Source organism: Magnolia sinica, chromosome 2 (assembly GCF_029962835.1).
Source record: "Magnolia sinica isolate HGM2019 chromosome 2, MsV1, whole genome shotgun sequence".
In the NCBI taxonomy this organism is placed as follows: Eukaryota; Viridiplantae; Streptophyta; class Magnoliopsida; order Magnoliales; family Magnoliaceae; genus Magnolia; species Magnolia sinica.
Genome location: NC_080574.1, coordinates 89,678,636 through 89,695,574, shown reverse-complemented (window position 1 = coordinate 89,695,574; position 16,939 = coordinate 89,678,636). Strand labels below are relative to the sequence as shown.

Genomic DNA, 16,939 nt, shown 5'->3' with positions numbered 1-16,939 from the left:
ATTGTTTGATTTAGGGTGAGTAACGCATACTTAAATGGAGCTGCAAAATTTATAGATTTTGCATTTGCAAATGCAAGTAATAGAAGCAGGATCCAATGTCCATGTAAGAACTGTAACAATAACTTCTGGGTGTCTGCATATGATCATATCATGTGGGACGGATTTAATACAAGTTACACCTACTGGTATTTCCGTAGGGAAGTTACGTCTTCTTGCATGTCTACTACCACAAATGTCGTAGGCGATAATCCAGATCCACATGATGATATGCACGGATTGTTACATGATGTGTTCAATATTTCAAATCTAAATGGTGAAGAGAGTGATGTGGGCCACACCCCATACGAACCTACATAGGAGCAGAATACTGAAGCATAACAATTTTTCAAATTGGTAGAAGATGCTGATCAGGAATTGTACCCAGGATGTAAGAAATTCACTAAGCTTTCTTTCGTTGTGAAACTATATTACATAAAGTGCCTTGGTGGATGGAGTGATAAATCATTCACCATCTTACTTGAATTGTTAAAGGAGGCTCTTCCCAAGGGTGAAATGTTGCCAAAGTCTTTCTATAAAACCAAGAAGATTAGTGGGGAGTTAAGCCTCAAATATAACAAAATTGATGCATGTCCCAATGATTATATGTTGTACTGGAAGGAGGCCATCAATGAGCAATCATGTGTTATATGTGGTACTTTCAGATGGAAAATGGCTGAACATCAATCAGATGATGAGGGATCTTCTTCATCTGCAAAGGATCAAAAAATTCTAGCTAAGATATTGTGTCATTTTCCCTTGAAACCAAGGCTTCAAAGTTTGTTTATGTCATTAAAAACAGTTTCTTCTATGAAATGGCATGAAGTAGGACGCACCGACGATGGAATATTAAGGCATCCTGCTGATTCCCCAGCATGGAAAACTTTTGACCACAACCACCCAAGCTTTTCTTTGGACGATTGTAATGTTAGACTTGGGTTAAAAGTTGATGGTTTCAATCCATTCAAGACAAGAAGTATTGCTCACAATACATAGCCTGTTATTCTGATACCATATAACTTACCACCATAGATGTATATGAAGCAACCTAATCTCATGTTGTCCTTACTTATTCCTAACCCTTATGGACCAAGTAATGACATTGACGTGTATATGCAACCTTTGATAGATGAGTTGAAGGAATTGTGGGAGGTTGGCGCAGACACTTATGATGCCTCAAGCAATGAGATGTTTCGATTACGTGTGGCATTGTCCTATCAATGACTTCCCTACATATGCAAACTTGTCTGGATGGAGCACTAAAGGACGTCTCGCTTGTCCTTGTTGTAATAAGGACACTTTGTCTAAATGGTTAAAACATGGTCGAAAGTTTTATTATATGGGTCATCGTCGATTTTTAGAACATGATTATAAGTTTAGAACTAATAACAGATCCTTTGATGGCACGAAAGAATTTGGCGAGGCACCAACTCCACTATTTGGTTCTGATGTGTTGGCCCAGTTGCGGGGAATTAATGTCACCTTTAGGAAGAAGACTGTAGGTAGTCATGGGCATAAGAGAAGACGAGAAGATAATGAGGAAGAAAGATATAACTGGAAAAAGAAGAGCATTTTTTTTTATTTGCCGTATTGGGAGCATAATCTATTGCGTCATAATTTGGACGTGATACATATTGAAAAGAATGCATGTGACAATATGCTTGCGACGCTGTTGAATATTGCAGGAAAAATAAAGGATAGTGTAAAGGCACATCTTGACCTATAAGATACGGGTATAAGAAAAACATTACACCCAAAACAGCTTTCATTTAACAAGACATATTTGCCACCCGCATGCTTTACTATGTCACTAAATGAGAAGGATGATTTTTGCAAAATATTAAAGCAGGTGAAAGTTCCAGATGGTTATGCAGCCAATATTTCACGTTGTGTGCATCTCAAAGAGCACAAAATTTTAGGACTCAAGAGCCATGACTGTCATATTATGATGCAGCAACTACTTCCAATTACGATACGAATAACATTACCTAAGAACATAACCTCAGTCTTACTTGAATTGAGCGGATTCTTTAGAGAATTATGTTCTAAAGTTGGTCGAATAAGAGACTTTGACCGATTGGAATCTCGAATTGTGCTAACACTTTGCCATTTAGAAAAGATCTTTCCACCAGCTTTTTTTGATATTATGGTGCATTTGACCATTCATTTAGCGGGGGAGGCAAAAATAGCTGGACACGTACAATATCGATGGGTGTTCCCCATTAAGAGGTGCGTGTTAATGTTTAGAAATTAAAATTATTTGTCATGCTATGCTAGTCATGCTAATCGATTATATATTTTTAAACTTTTTAATATTGGTGATCATAGCTATCTACTCACATTAAAGTCATATGTGCGTAATAGAAGTCGGCCCGAGAAATCAATTGCGGAAGGGTAGTTGACAAAAGAATGCTTAACATTCTGCTCGAGCTACCTGCATGGTACAGAGATAAGGTTCAATTGGCCAATACGGAATGATGACTATGGTAACATTGTTATAGAAGAACAATCCTCTATTTTCCCACTAGTAGGTCGTGCATTAGGGAAGTCTGAGGATTGTGTACTGGATAACGTTACATCTGCATAGGCACATCGATATGTCCTGTTTAACTACCATGAACTTAGCCCATTTCTTGAGTAAGCCAACTATAGGACTTAATTTATACATAGATAAATTTACTCTTTTTTTTGCTAAAACTAATAACTTTTATAGAGAACATATGAATGTTGTTAAGCGGATGAATCGTCGCGGATGGCCAAGGGACATAGAACGCATTCACAATGATACATTTTATAAATGGTTTAGTGATCGTCTAAGTAGTCGATTTGATAAGTTTAAGGACATGTGCATGTTTTTTAATTTTTAATTATTCAAACATGAGCTTTTGAATGAATATTTTCGGTATCTAAATAGGTTGAACAATTGCGCCATGAAAGGAATGAGCAGGTTTCAGAAGACCTTAGATGGCTAGCTAGGGGTCCTAGTATGGTAAGAAGATATAAGGGTTTTATTATAAACGGCTTCAAATTTCACACCAAAGATCTTGAGAGAAAAAAAAGAAAGAAAAACTCAACGTAGTGGAGTTGTTGTGACTGCAAAGACATCAAGCTTCGCAAGTGCCAATGACAGAAATCTTATTGCAAAAGATGTAACATACTATGGTGTATTGATGGACATCATAGAACTGGAATATTATGGTACTCGGAAGGTTGTATTATTTAGATGTGATTGGGTTGATGTTTGATCTCAAGGCAGGGGTGTTAAGAAGGATGGGTTGGGGTTCACGCTTGTGAATTTAAAACGATTATGCCATATAGGTCAACAATTGTCTGATGAACTGTTTGTGTTTGCATCTCAAGTTGAGCAGGTGTTTTACGTACAAGACCTCATCGAGAAGGATTGACATGTTGTAGTGAGAATGAAACCTAGAGACTTATTTGAGATGCATGGGCAAGAGTCTGCAGATGATGTTGATACATTCTTAGGCATGTCGCCCTGCAATGATCAATGTTTGGAGGACCCGAGTGATGACACTGTTAGCTGGGAAAGGACAGATGTCGATGGTAAAACAGTTGTCACATATTTGCCACCCACCCAGCCGATGGTAGAAGAACAAATAGATGATACTGCATTATCTGATCCCATTGGAGATGACATTTTGTACAATAATTGATTTCTTAAGTACCATGTTTTCCTAATTATGAAATAGAAATTAAAATGTCTTTTTTCATATGGTTCTGTTATTTATTTATTCAAAATTGAATCGTCTTATCAACATGATTCTGTTCACTAATGTGACTCAGGTTCTTCTTAAGACATGAAACGTGCTCGTTCTAAACATAGGACTAGGCTACCGATAAGCCTTATGACTGGTGGCATCAATCAGCCTCAACTACCTGAGACTGATGTGGGTCCCTCCCAGCCTCAATTGCCCCAACCTATAGTGGGTCCCTCCCAACATCAGCCTTCCCCGGCTACATCGGGTCCAGTCCAGCCTTGGTTGCCTAAGTCTACAGCTAGTCCTTCCCATCCCCAGCTTCCCCTGCCTACGGCAGGTCTCTCCCAAAGTTTGCCTTAGGATCCACACCAGATAGTTGATTCATTAGAGGATGCTTCTAGTCATATGTTATGCATTGGTTCTAATATCCTTAAAATTTTAATGTATTTTTTTCTAATGAACTATACAAGTCTGCATATTATTTATGTGCATTTTTTTCAACAGATTTGTCGTTCACGAAGAAAAGGAGTCAAGGCCCCACACAATGCCATCAAGTTTGGAACATGCGTGAAGGGCAACGCATTTTTATTACCACCAACAATCTAGGGTAGCCCATTAATGAAAATGTTAGCAAGCTGACAAACTTTTTGGGGACAATAGCACGTAATGGGGATTACACACCCCTTACATATTCTAATTGGAGGGCAGTGCCAAACGAGAAGAAGGAAGATATGTACGAACTTGTCATGGTAATGGTGATTTGTTTTATATATTTTATTACTTTATTATTTATTTTTTGTTCATTATGTGATTGTCTACTTTGTTCATGTGATGCAGTCCAAGTTTCAGTTTGACAAAGAGATTAAATCTTGGGTGTTGATGTCAATTAGCAAAAAATGGAGGGACTGAAAGTGCGAATTGAAGAAATTCCACTACTCGCCTCATGGTAATGATGAGACACGGCTAGTAGACCTCAATGAGCATGTCCATATCGATCAGTGGAAGGCCCTCATTGAGTTTTGGAACTCTGAAGAGGGAAAGGTATGTGATGAGTATCTACTAAAACCTTCACGTTATGAAATTACACAACTGTCTTAAGCTGAAATTTCATAAATTACTCTGTTGATGTGTCATATTTTAGGCCCGTAATAAGATAAATACGGAAAATTGGAGAAAACAACGCATCGGCCACGCTGCAGGCACGAAGAGCTTTGCACGAATATGTGACAAAGATGTAATTTTTTATTAATCACCTGATAATTTGATGTCAATCTATTTCTCATATATAACTTATTTAAATAATGATAGAGAAAGAAGAGGGCCAATGGGGAGGATTTGACCCGAGTAGATATGTTCATGTTGACACATATACGTAAGAATGGGATGCTTGTGGATGAGGCCTCAGCAAGAGCAATGGTATGTATATGTATCCTCTTATTTTGTTTAATCTTTGAGCAATATAAAATCTAAATTGGTGATTTTTAATTGTAGGAACAATTAAATGAACGAGCTTCGCAGCAACCAGAGGCTTCACAAAACAACACTGGGAGGAAAGATATATTCTCGGAAGTCATGGGTGACGAACGACATGGCCGTGTCTGCACTTACGGGTTAGGTCCCTCTCCTTCTGATATATGGGGCACAACATCCCACAGTGTCCAATCCCAAGGGATGACCTCCAATGCTCAGAAGAGAGATGAACAATATGAGGAATTGCATGCTGAAATATCTTCCCTAAGAGAAACTATGGCTAATAGAGATGCTCAAATATCTTCACTAAGACAAACTATGACAAAATTTATGGCAGCCATAACGAATCCAAGCATTAATCTAGCTACATTATTAGGTGTTTCAGCTAATCCCAACTTGAACCAACCCTCCTCATCATCAAGCCACTTGGTTCCAACCCCTCAGGTAATTATAATATATACATGTATATTTTACGCGTAATATGTTTTCAATTATGCATAGTTCGAGCTGTATGCGATGATTGACATTGATTTATCATTTGTAGAGAGACTTGGCGAATAAGGGGAATTCTACGAGTTGCACGGATCCATTGACAAAAGTAGGGGGGCAAAAACTTGGAGTTGGTTTCTAGGAAGTATCTGTTCAAGTGGCAATGGTACGTGATGAGGATTTGATAAAGACCCATGGACGATATAAAACAATTGGGGATGCAATTGGAACGAGTATTGCTTGGCCCACTACTTTATGTAAGGTAAGTTTTTTTAAAAAATAAAATAAAATTAAGCAATAGAACTTATTGCATGAATTGTGAATAGTAATTGATTTTTTTTTATTTTTTATTTTTTATAGGTTATAGACAGAAATGGATGATGACTATATGGGAGAAGTTTTTATTAAGTATTTGAAACTATAAACATCTTTTGTAAGTGGGGGTAGTAGGGATATGTGGTTTCAGACTTTTGGATTGAGTTAGACATATCTAAACAATTTATTTTTATCTTAGTTTAATTATAGAGGGCACATCTAAACTCATCTAATCTCTTTAATTTAATCTTAGTTTTATAAGATTATGATTTGTGATTTGAATTTTGCATTTGCATGTCTTTAATTTAATCTCTTTTGTTTCTTTTCTTTTTACATGTGGTCACTTGGTCATCATATTTGTAGTGTAAGAGTTCCTATCATACCTTTTAGTAAATTTGCATATAAGTCTTGGGTTCCATTTGGTCATCACATCAATCTTTATGAATATAATTTTTTCTCAAACCAAATGGAGCTTAAGCCCTTTATTAACTCTGCCAATACAACTTCTTGCATTGCCGGTCCCAAGCCCGAGTAAAGGAGGAGGGAAAAGGGTGTCAAGGTGAGTTTGTATCATTTTCTTCCATTTTATTTTACATACAACGTTAATCTTCAGGTCACTCGACTAATTTTCAAGTCACTTGACTAATTTTCAGGTCACTTGACATAGTCGACATGGCTCACGCTCTGTTTGGTTGTAAGTGAAATTGATTTATGTACTTTCATATGTACTTTCCCTATTTCAAATGTTATGGTCAACAAGAATAGAGTAGCATGAATATTGGGATAGGACATTTGCAAGCTGGTACTCAATTGGTGGACAGCTTAGATCTTGCACTTGTGTCTGATTGACACAAATGGGAGTATGTAGATGGCATGCTTGATACTTGTGTGTCTGATTAGTAAACCTCTACAAGCAATACCTACCCTGGACATGGATTTCTTGATTGCAACATTTGTTTGCTATCATGCATGGCCTATGCATGGATAGGATTGGGCATGAATATGGATTAAGAAATGATGTATTTTAATAAGGAGTTTGATGTAATTTAAGGAGTTTTGCTAATTATGTGGACTTAACAATTTTAAGTAAATGGGTTGGGCTTGGATTGAGCCCTAGTCAACTTGTCCTACCCGTATAAGTTATCAATGGGTTGAGTTGGATGATCCAACTGGACTTAGCCCAGCTGATCTGATGGTGGCTTATATCTCTGTAGTTTCTTCATTTTACATGTTCTTGCCTTGAATTGAAATCTCATGTCACTAAAATTTGCTTGATTCTATGGAAATCTTTAGGAACCCTGAAGAGATCCCATGGGGTAAGACTAGTGCTGAGTATGTTGCAGAAAGGAGGTCCGTAGCAAATAACGATGAGGGATTGCTATGTGTGTAGAAGACCATGTTATGAATGAGCTGTTCTAAATCCTGTTTTCCTAGACAGTTCTTCAAACTTTTTATTCCACTTGCTAATGTTCCTTGATACAAATCATGCAGTCCCTGCATTTCTATATGGTGCAGCAGATGAGCAAGCAAGGACCCTTGATTCAACCAGTAGAATTGCTAGACAGGTGAGTATGTATGCACTCTCCTTGTCGCTGGTGGAGTATCATCCAAATGCTCCTTTTGGTTATGGCTTGTGTTTTTTGAACGTAACAATTGATGGATTCATGAATGCAACTCAGGATTCCAAAACTGCAAGGTTTGTCAGTTCATGAGTTGACTGTTTCTCCTCTTGTTGGTGAACTAGTGCTTTCTGAAAATATTATCTTTCTGAAACAGAACATTATTTACTTCGATCTTGCATCTAACTTCAAAATTTCTTTCTCGTTTTCTTGTTTCTATCAGAATTTTTTATCCATACTTATCAAAGGAAAATAAAAAAATATTTTTCAGAGATGATGGAGCTCTTTAATGTTGCATACCATTCCTAAACGGCACATGACGCATGCCAAATCCTAAAACCTCCTATAATTGGCACTCAAGAGCCACCATTTCATAATACCACTTTTTATACAAAGATCATGTTGGAAATGCATGCAATCTTGACTTGGAATAGACATTACTTGGTGTCACCTTGAGTCACTCTATGATCATTCCACCAATCCAAACAGCTATGTAATTCAATCACCACCTTATATGGCCTTATGGGAACAACAAGCACACGACATCTCTTTGTAAAAGAATTTAGAAACAAACCTGTAAACTAACCCTGAAGCTTGAATCTAAGCAATTGATTATATATATAATTGTAAATGCAAATCTCTTCTTTCCTTAATAGCTCACTACCTCTACCTTAATAGATTCCTCAATCTATGGTATCTCATCAGCCAACTGCATTTGTGAAAATATCTGCTTTCCCAAACAACTCACTAACTCTGCCTCTTTTTTTTTTCTTTTCTTTTTTCCTTTTCTAATTGCAATTGTATTCTGTGAAGAAGATTTAGATAAGGCTACACTATTGAAGTTGAGATCCATGATGGCCTGTACAACGTCATCAAGAGCTTGAACTACATTGCATTGATTGACGCCATCCACAATGGCGAAGGCAAATGTTGAACAGCCAAGGTAAGTAGGAACCTTTTATGACGCCATCCATAAATACTTTTGAGGTGTTTATGCTTCCAATGGTAGGTTATTTCTATTCCCAGTCAAGACAGTTAGTTATGGATGATAGGTTATGCTTTAAACTTCATTGATGTAGTGAAAAGTAAGAGTTTCCTTGGTATTTCATTGTAGATTTTAATCAATCTCCACCATTCACATTACACATTTCAGCTCGATTGAACTGTAGAAATTTGTGCATAGGCACATGCTCATCATTCAGGCACAACAGATTTTTTGTGTGGGTATTTGAGATCTGATAAATGAATTGGGTAAATTAAAGATGGTAGTTTGGAATCCTCATGATTTATTTGTTGTATATTTCAGGTTATGTGAAGGTGGGGAGCACTTAGAATACTTTTCAGGTGATTCTTTGTTGATTACGTTTATTATTTCAGGTGATTCTTTGTTGATTACGTTTATTAAGTTCTGTCATCATGGTTTCTTTGCATTCAAACATGAACTCAAAAGAATCAATCCTGAAGCTTGTGAAATGGACTATTGTGTAGTTTAATGAATTCCAAAATCTGAAAATTTGAGATTGGTGGCTGTTAAGTTTATTGATCTATGGCCATGGATTCTGTTAACAGTTTCAACCCTGTTTGCTACATGCCTAACAATGATTTCATCTCATTTCATTAACAGTAATTATATTTTAGAGATTAGGAACTCTAATACAGAATTATTGTTAACGTGAACTCACTATGTATTAGAGCACCCTATGTCTAATAAAAAATAAAAAATTTACAATTAATTAAAAATGAGATGAACTCATTTCAGGCAACAACTAGATGACCAAAATATTTTATGAATAACCTCTGCATTCTTCGAAAACTACTGTAAGATCCTTGCTTTCTGTCATGCCCCAAACTCGAAAACCGGGCTCACAAAATTTCCGATCGCCGAATCCGGCGCCGGCAGCCTCCTTAGAACCTCATTCTCGGCTCCCAGCGCCCATTCGCCAGATTCCGATCCTGGGATGCTACAAGGAGGATTTTCAACCTCAGTTTGATTCGTAATAAGCATAACTAAAGGCATAACCCACAAACAACAACTAAAAACTCCACATTTTCACTATGATACAAAACTTTATAAGTACAATGAGTATAAAGGGAAATACAATGATGACAGACAAAAGCTCCAAGCTGATCTGATATGCGCTCCTGCCTCAGCGCTGTTGCGATCCAACGTCACTTGCACGCAACGGTCATGCATAAGCTCATGAAAAGCTTAGAGGGTGGTGTAAGTGTGTGCATAAGGTAGTAATACAATTATGTAGTATTAGAGTAATGTGGAATATGTTGATGAATCCATAAATGCTATTAGCCGTACCAAGGCCATGCGGTGCGAAATGCAACTCAAGCATGTGAATCCTCATCTAAGTCCACATATCAATACAGCTTAAATCTGGAATATCACCAGGGTCTAGCACACTCCAACTAGATTGCCGCCCCATCGGGCGCAATAACGTGAGTGGAAGAGACCTCACTATCCGCCTGCCAATATCAGGCTTGACTCGTCAATAGCGAACTCATTCCTCGAGCTGGTCAAACTCAGCCTAGCTTTACCCCCTCCTCTCGGGCGGGTAAGGTCGCACCCCCTTCCAACCGACCACGACATAGTGGAAAGCGCGACCATCTGGTCATCGGCACTCGGTGCTCATGTACCCACCCGGTCTAGACATTAGAGCAACCTCTTGGTATCATAAGGGTTTAGGGACTTTCACCCAGGGATATCTATAGCACCCCATGTAGAATAAGATTTCTGGTATCCAATCCTGCCAACCACGATATACCTATGACGGCTATGGCCCTGATGTCGCTAGGGTGTACAGTATACATGTCACATAATGCGAAATGCATGAATCACGAAATCCAGTCATACAACAATTATGCGCGTACCGCACGCTCATGTGAGCATCTCCCTTTTTCAGGAAGTCCCACAACAATATGCCCAATGACATGTTCTATGATCAATCTCTCGTCTTATCACAAGCATGCAGATGATGCATATAGGCATGTATTATGATGTTCTGTTGTCACATACTTAAAATCGGTATCGATAATCGACACCGATAACTAGGGTCGATAATCGATGTCGGTCTCGACAATCGGCACCGATAATCAGCAGATAAACAAAGCGGGGTCCATAGATGATCAACCGATCAGCCATAGCATAAGGATCGACACCCGACCGTGGTTATATCAAATCCGATAGCACGGAGTCATCCGTCTACGGTGAATGGAGCCCACTTATTTGGGTTAACCCATGAAGAGAATGGGCCTAACAAGGCCTAAGGGAAGGTCACAATGAGGACATCTAACCATCATTGCCCATCAATGTGGACGTCAAACCATCATTGCTCCCAAGGCATGACCGCCAAAAACATCATCACATACATCATGGTGGAATCTCAATCAATGGGCCGAATCGAATTGGGCCGATTCAAATGGACCGATTCAAATGGGCTGACCAAATGGGCCAAATCAAATAAGCCAACCAAGTGGGCCGATTCAAACGAGTCGATTCGAATGAGCTAATCAAATGGGCCGAATTGATGGGCCTCATGAATATCAAGTTGGGCCCACCCTTATGTATTTTTGAGATCCGACCTATTCATAAGTTAACATAGAGATAGATGAAATGAAGACAAATATCAACGTAATCGGAAACTAATGTGGTGCTTAAGAGTTTGAATGGTGGATGTCACGGTCCACTATTTAAATGGTGGGGTCTACTTGAGCTTTAGATCTAACCCATCCTTTTGCTCATGCCATGAAAATGATATCTCAATATGATTGAATGGTTTGGATACAAAGTAGGCATCATGGTGGGCCCCACCGTTCAAACAGTGAACGGTGTAGATAAGGCACATACATCGTTGGGGCCCCTGCCAAAGGGATGAAACACATATATTTAGGGTGGGTCCCACCATCAGAACAAATACACACCTGCGTCATGGTGGGACCCACAGAGCTCTGGACGGTAAGCGAGAGGGAGAGAGAGAGAGAGAGAGAGAGAGAGAGAGAGAGAGAAACACGTGGCTGCTTTTTACTTTTTTTCTTTGCGTACTTCTTCTTTTTTCCTTTTTCTTTCCTGTAACAAAACAGAGGTGGGTCCCACGTAGGACCCACCATCTCATATATTTGATATAATATAATATATATATATATACTATATATATTATATTATATAAAACAGCCACATCCAGGCCATCCACGGCCTGGACAGTCACATGGATCAAGGGGGGCCCCACACGTGGGGTGTGTCCCACCGTCAGATGGACGGTGGTCACAATACATGCATCATGGTGGGGCCATCTTATATGGATGGACGACATGGATACAACACATACAGTGGTGTGGCCCACAGGAATGGATGGGCTCCCATGCTCGTACACCCATGTCAACCACCTCCACAGGATCAATACCAAGACCTCAAGTGTTGAAATGAGGCATCTTTCACTTGGTTTGCCACTTGAGCTATGGACTGGGTGGGTCCCAGCATTGAAACGGGGTATCTCTCACTCAATCTACCACGTGAGCTATGGATGGGTCCCACCATCCTTGGACGGTGGATGCACCACACGTGTGTGAGGGTGTGGCCTACCAAAATGGATGGATGATGTGGGTGGGTCCCATGGACCCCCACCGTCTGTACACACCCATGTCAGTACACACTCCATGTTAGTGCACCCACTGTCATTCCACATTACCACTGTTAGCTACTCCCACTGTTAGGCCACTTCATTGTTAGCATGCCCCTGGCAGATCACACTTCACTGTCAGCCACCCCCACTGTTAGCCACCTCAAGGTGGGCCCCCCCATGGACGGTTGGGATGGCATATAAACATCATGCTGTGTCCCACATAGATGGGTCCACCGATAGATGGCATGGATGATGTATACACATGAGGTGGGCCATAATCATAGAAAGAGAAAGAGAGAGAGAGAGAGAGAGAGAGAGGCATCGGCGATGTCGGAGGTGATGGAGGGGCCCCGCCACTATGGGCCCCTCTTTGATACAAAACATACATCAAGGTGGGTCCTAATAGATATGGACTCTTAAATCAAACAAATGAATGAAATACAAAATTCAAAATCACCCACTGCCTTCTTCTTGCTCCCTTGGCTTCCTTTGCTCCTTAGCTTCGATCCTAACGGAGGAGATGAATTTTTTATGGTTGAGATGGAAGATGAGAGGGGAGGAAGTGGGCCACACACAAAGTTCTCATGGAGAAGGGAAAGAGCTTGGACGTGTGAAGCTTTCTCTTGCTTGGGAAAATGAGTTGAGAAAATGAGAGAGAGGGTTGTAAAGAGAGAGATGTGATAGAGTGATGGATGGGAGAGAGAGGGATAGGTGTGTAAGGGCCTTTTTGACTTTTGTGGTAGATTGTGTAAGAAAGGTATGGGTGGTATAAGAAACTTTTGACTTTGGGGTTGCTTGGGATGGGTGAGAGGTGATGGTGTACTTGACATGTACTTGACATGATAGGATTGATTGATTGATTGATGTGACAAGTCGTAGAGATTCTCTCGGAATTCGCACGCGCGGCGTTTTCCTCACACAGAACGCTAGCCCACATCTCCTGGCTAGAGTATCGAATCGGCGCGCGAGACGCGACATCAGAACCGCGGTGACGGCATGGTCGCAAGGGTACAAGTCTCGGGTTGAGTCAATTCAGGTTGACGACGTGTGACTCAGGGTCGCGTGCAAATACCGGTTAAGGGTCGAAGGTTGCCGAAATTTGACCGGGAAGACTGCGAAAGTCCATGGAACGGTACGGTCTGGGATGCGGGTCTTATACTTTCTGAAAAGTTAAAGCTAAGAAAACCAAACTGCTTGGTTAATTCCGAAGCGACCATCAGTTTTAACTTTTAAGAAAGCGCTAGAAATGGTTGGGGCTGTCAATGAGCCAGGCTGGAGCCATGTGAAATCAAAATTTTGAATAGAGCCTCTTGATATCCCTAGAAATATTGTAAAATGAAATTATGTTGACCATGTATTAGTACACAACGATATTTACCAGAATAACATTAGGCACTATCTCTATTTTCAGAAAGTGTGGCTTTGTCGTTTTTTTTTTTTTTTCATAATACAAAACTCGTTTTTTTTTTTCATAATTGGCATTACTTGGCTGGCTTATGTCAACAGAACTCAGCTGTCATTTAGTTTTCTACTTGAATATCCAGGGCTAAGGCACAACACGTTGCACGACTTGAGGTGGGCTTATTTTCACTCCAAGCTTCTTTTCTGTCCTTTGTTCATTTTTTTGTAACCAGTTATCAGAAGGTATTTTCTATATGCAATGGTTTTTCTTTTTTTGAGTTTGGAACTATATTCTTGCTTCACTTGTGTAGGAAGAAGAGGCTCTCATTTCAGCTCATAAAAAAAATCCAGATAGAAGAGACTTGCACCAATTGCTTTTGTACTTAAGCTGGTTTTACAATATTGAGTGCTGGATATTAGCAACACCAATCTATATATTCTTTTTGAAATATTGACTTGTAGAATAAAACAATGCGAATGATTTAGAAGATTCAGCCTAACAGAATTTTTAATTGTTTCTATTATTTTTTCTTTTACACTGTAAATGATTTACCGGTGTTTTAAACAGATTTTACCGGCGTTTTTGAATCTCTCATTAGCATTTGTTAGAGGTTTTTACCGGCCTTTGTTGTTACTTTTACCGGCCTTTGTTGCAAAATTTACTTGCATTCCTCGTATCTTTTACCGGCGTTTTTATAGTTTTTTTGGCGCTTCATACCGTTTTTACTGACGCTTTTATAGTTTTTACCGGCAGTCAGCAAAGTCGCCAGTAAATGATAATAAGCACCGGTAAAGGCCAACTTTTAACGGCGGATGTCAAAAACGCCAGTAAAAATGGACGAACGCTGCAGCAGCCGTCCGACCATTGGTAATTCTTATACCGGCGGTTTTTAGGAGTTTTAGGGGCAGTTTTGGCCACTGGTAATGCCTATTTTTCTTGTAGTGTGAATATGAAAGAACGAAAGGTATAGTCTTATTTTCAGAGGATCAAATCTTTCCATAACCGCTTGATTATCTTAAATATCTTGCGAGTTGTTGAACAGTTACTGAACTTCTCAGATGTTTAAAGTACCTGCCCATCTTTGGCATGGGGTTAAAGTTGTTTGGCTGGAATCGAGCTGCACACACGTGACCGAATTTTGAAACCAAGAGGCAATTGGCCTACGATTTTGACGGTGTGAATTGGTGTGTATATATCCCGTGTATCTCGGGCAGATTGGACCAATCCTAGACGTGTCTTATACGTGCACATGCTCAAACCATGAACAATCGATGTGTCTGCACACGTGCCAAGATGCCATGTGGGGGTGAACACTGAAGACATTCATCAGATGGACCTACAGTATAGAATAGATGCCCTGGACCGATAACTAAGCCTTTTCCAGCTGTTATTAGGTGGGCTACATGCGAGGAACAGCTTGTTTTAGCCCTCCATTTATTTTGTTATTGCTCCCCACCCGGCCAAGTTGACCATCCAGGGTGTCTACGAAGTAGGACCCACCTGAAGGACGGCCCGGAACTGTCAATGTCTGGCCTAATGCCCGCAAAGGGACTGGAAAACTTGCTTTTTTCCACAAGCAAGTAGGGATGACAGTATGAGATGAAGAAATTCCATAAGGTTGCCACGATGTCGAATCAGTGGGATGGCACCCTCATAATTATAACCATCCATGAAACAGGCCCACCATGGGGATGTCACTGCCCAAAAATAAAAAAACGTTCATAAGACAATCCAAACCATCAGAACAGTAGACTGTTGATGGATGGTTAAAAAGGATACAGAAGAATGGATTCGGATTCAACAATCAAGAAGTCTTCTATTGGTAGTTAGGATCTCATGGAAGTTGCCATTGTGACTGCATCTCATGGTATGATGTGCCTTCGTAGGAAAAGGATTCCAACCATTTTAATTAGTCGGTTACCAAAAATGTTCAGAATATGAGTGCGGATCCTCTGTTTCCAGTGCACCGTGGTTCACCGTGTCCTGAAATTTAATTGGTACACGTCATTTTTACTGACATCAGCCCAACTCGTTAATAAAATAAAAAACAGTTTACAAAATACTGCTTGATTGGGAAGAAAGGTTACATTTCCAGCCGCTGATTCAAGGACGTAGCTGCCGCCCAGGATCGATGGCATTGGTGGGACCTGTCCGCAGCCCACCTCGATGTATGCTTTATATATCTACGCCCTCCATCCATTTTTATTTTTTTGTTACATTCATTGTCCAAAAAATGAAGAAGATACAAATCTTAAGTGGACCACATCATAGGAAACATTGGTCACCTAACGGCCACCTTCGAAAGCTTCCTAGTGTCCACGGCTATGTTTATTTGTCATCCAACCTGTTGTTGATGAGTTCACAAAGAGTACAGTGAAGGAAAAATACAAATATCAGCTAGATCCAGAACCCTTGGAGCCCGAGGAAAAATTTTAACAGGAAGTGACTACTATTTCTTGCGGGGTGGTCAACCTGAGATTTGCATCAATTTGGTTTTTTTTTTTTTTTTTTCTTTTTTTCTTCCATTCCTTAAAATGAACTAGCAAAACAAATAAACGGCATAAATATGTAATACATGCATCAAAGTGTGCCCCATGCTCAGGTCTCACTCACATCCTGGGATATGGGGTTGCAACAAAGTTGCATTCCTATTTCTAAACAGATTGCATAGTGTAGCAAGCAGCATCATGTGGGTTTTGTGTGCTACTAAATCTCCATGGGGCCACCATGGTAGATGTGTCTTATCCATGCGGTCCATCCATTTTTTAGATCATGTTAGGGCATGAGCACAAAAATAAGGTAAATCCAAATCTCAAGTGGATCACACCATTAAGCAATTGAAATCTCACCATTAAAAACTTCCTAGGGGCACTGCAATGTGTATTTGTCATCCAACCTCTTGATAAAGTCACAAAGTCATGTATGAAGAGAAAATACAAATATGAGCTTGAACCAAAACTTTTGTAGCCACCAGCTTTTTTTATCGTGGGCATCCAATCACTAGTTTCTTGTGGTGTGGTATGCCTGAGATCCGGCCTTGAGTATGTGCTCATGCAATAAAACGATCTTTAAAAATGGATGGATAGTATGAATAATACACATGCATCATGGTAGGGCTTATAAAGCTTTTCCAGCAGGGCACAACTCTTACACCAAAATCATGAAATTGGAACGGCTAGGATTTTGGTTTTAAAACGGTTTTAAGCCGTTTCTAATTGGAAACGGTTCTATACCGTTTCCTAATTTGTAACTGTTTTAATG

General features: G+C 39.8%; 1 protein-coding gene and 1 long non-coding RNA gene across 2 annotated transcripts; both read left to right on the top strand.

Moving 5' to 3' along the window:
• Positions 1-4,802: 4,802 nt before the first annotated feature.
• LOC131226265 (uncharacterized) lies at positions 4,803-5,856 on the top strand. Its single transcript, XM_058222055.1, has 4 exons — positions 4,803-4,989; positions 5,064-5,171; positions 5,247-5,669; positions 5,770-5,856. Exons 2-4 carry the CDS (start codon positions 5,106-5,108, stop codon positions 5,854-5,856), a joined length of 576 nt encoding a protein of 191 aa, XP_058078038.1. The 5' UTR covers positions 4,803-4,989; positions 5,064-5,105.
• A 1,232-nt stretch (positions 5,857-7,088) lies between these two features.
• On the top strand, positions 7,089-14,156 carry LOC131229502 (uncharacterized). Its single transcript, XR_009163381.1, has 5 exons — positions 7,089-7,594; positions 8,465-8,591; positions 8,955-8,992; positions 13,783-13,851; positions 13,989-14,156. It is a non-coding gene; the product is annotated as an uncharacterized LOC131229502 (long non-coding RNA).
• The last annotated feature ends 2,783 nt before the right edge of the window (positions 14,157-16,939 follow it).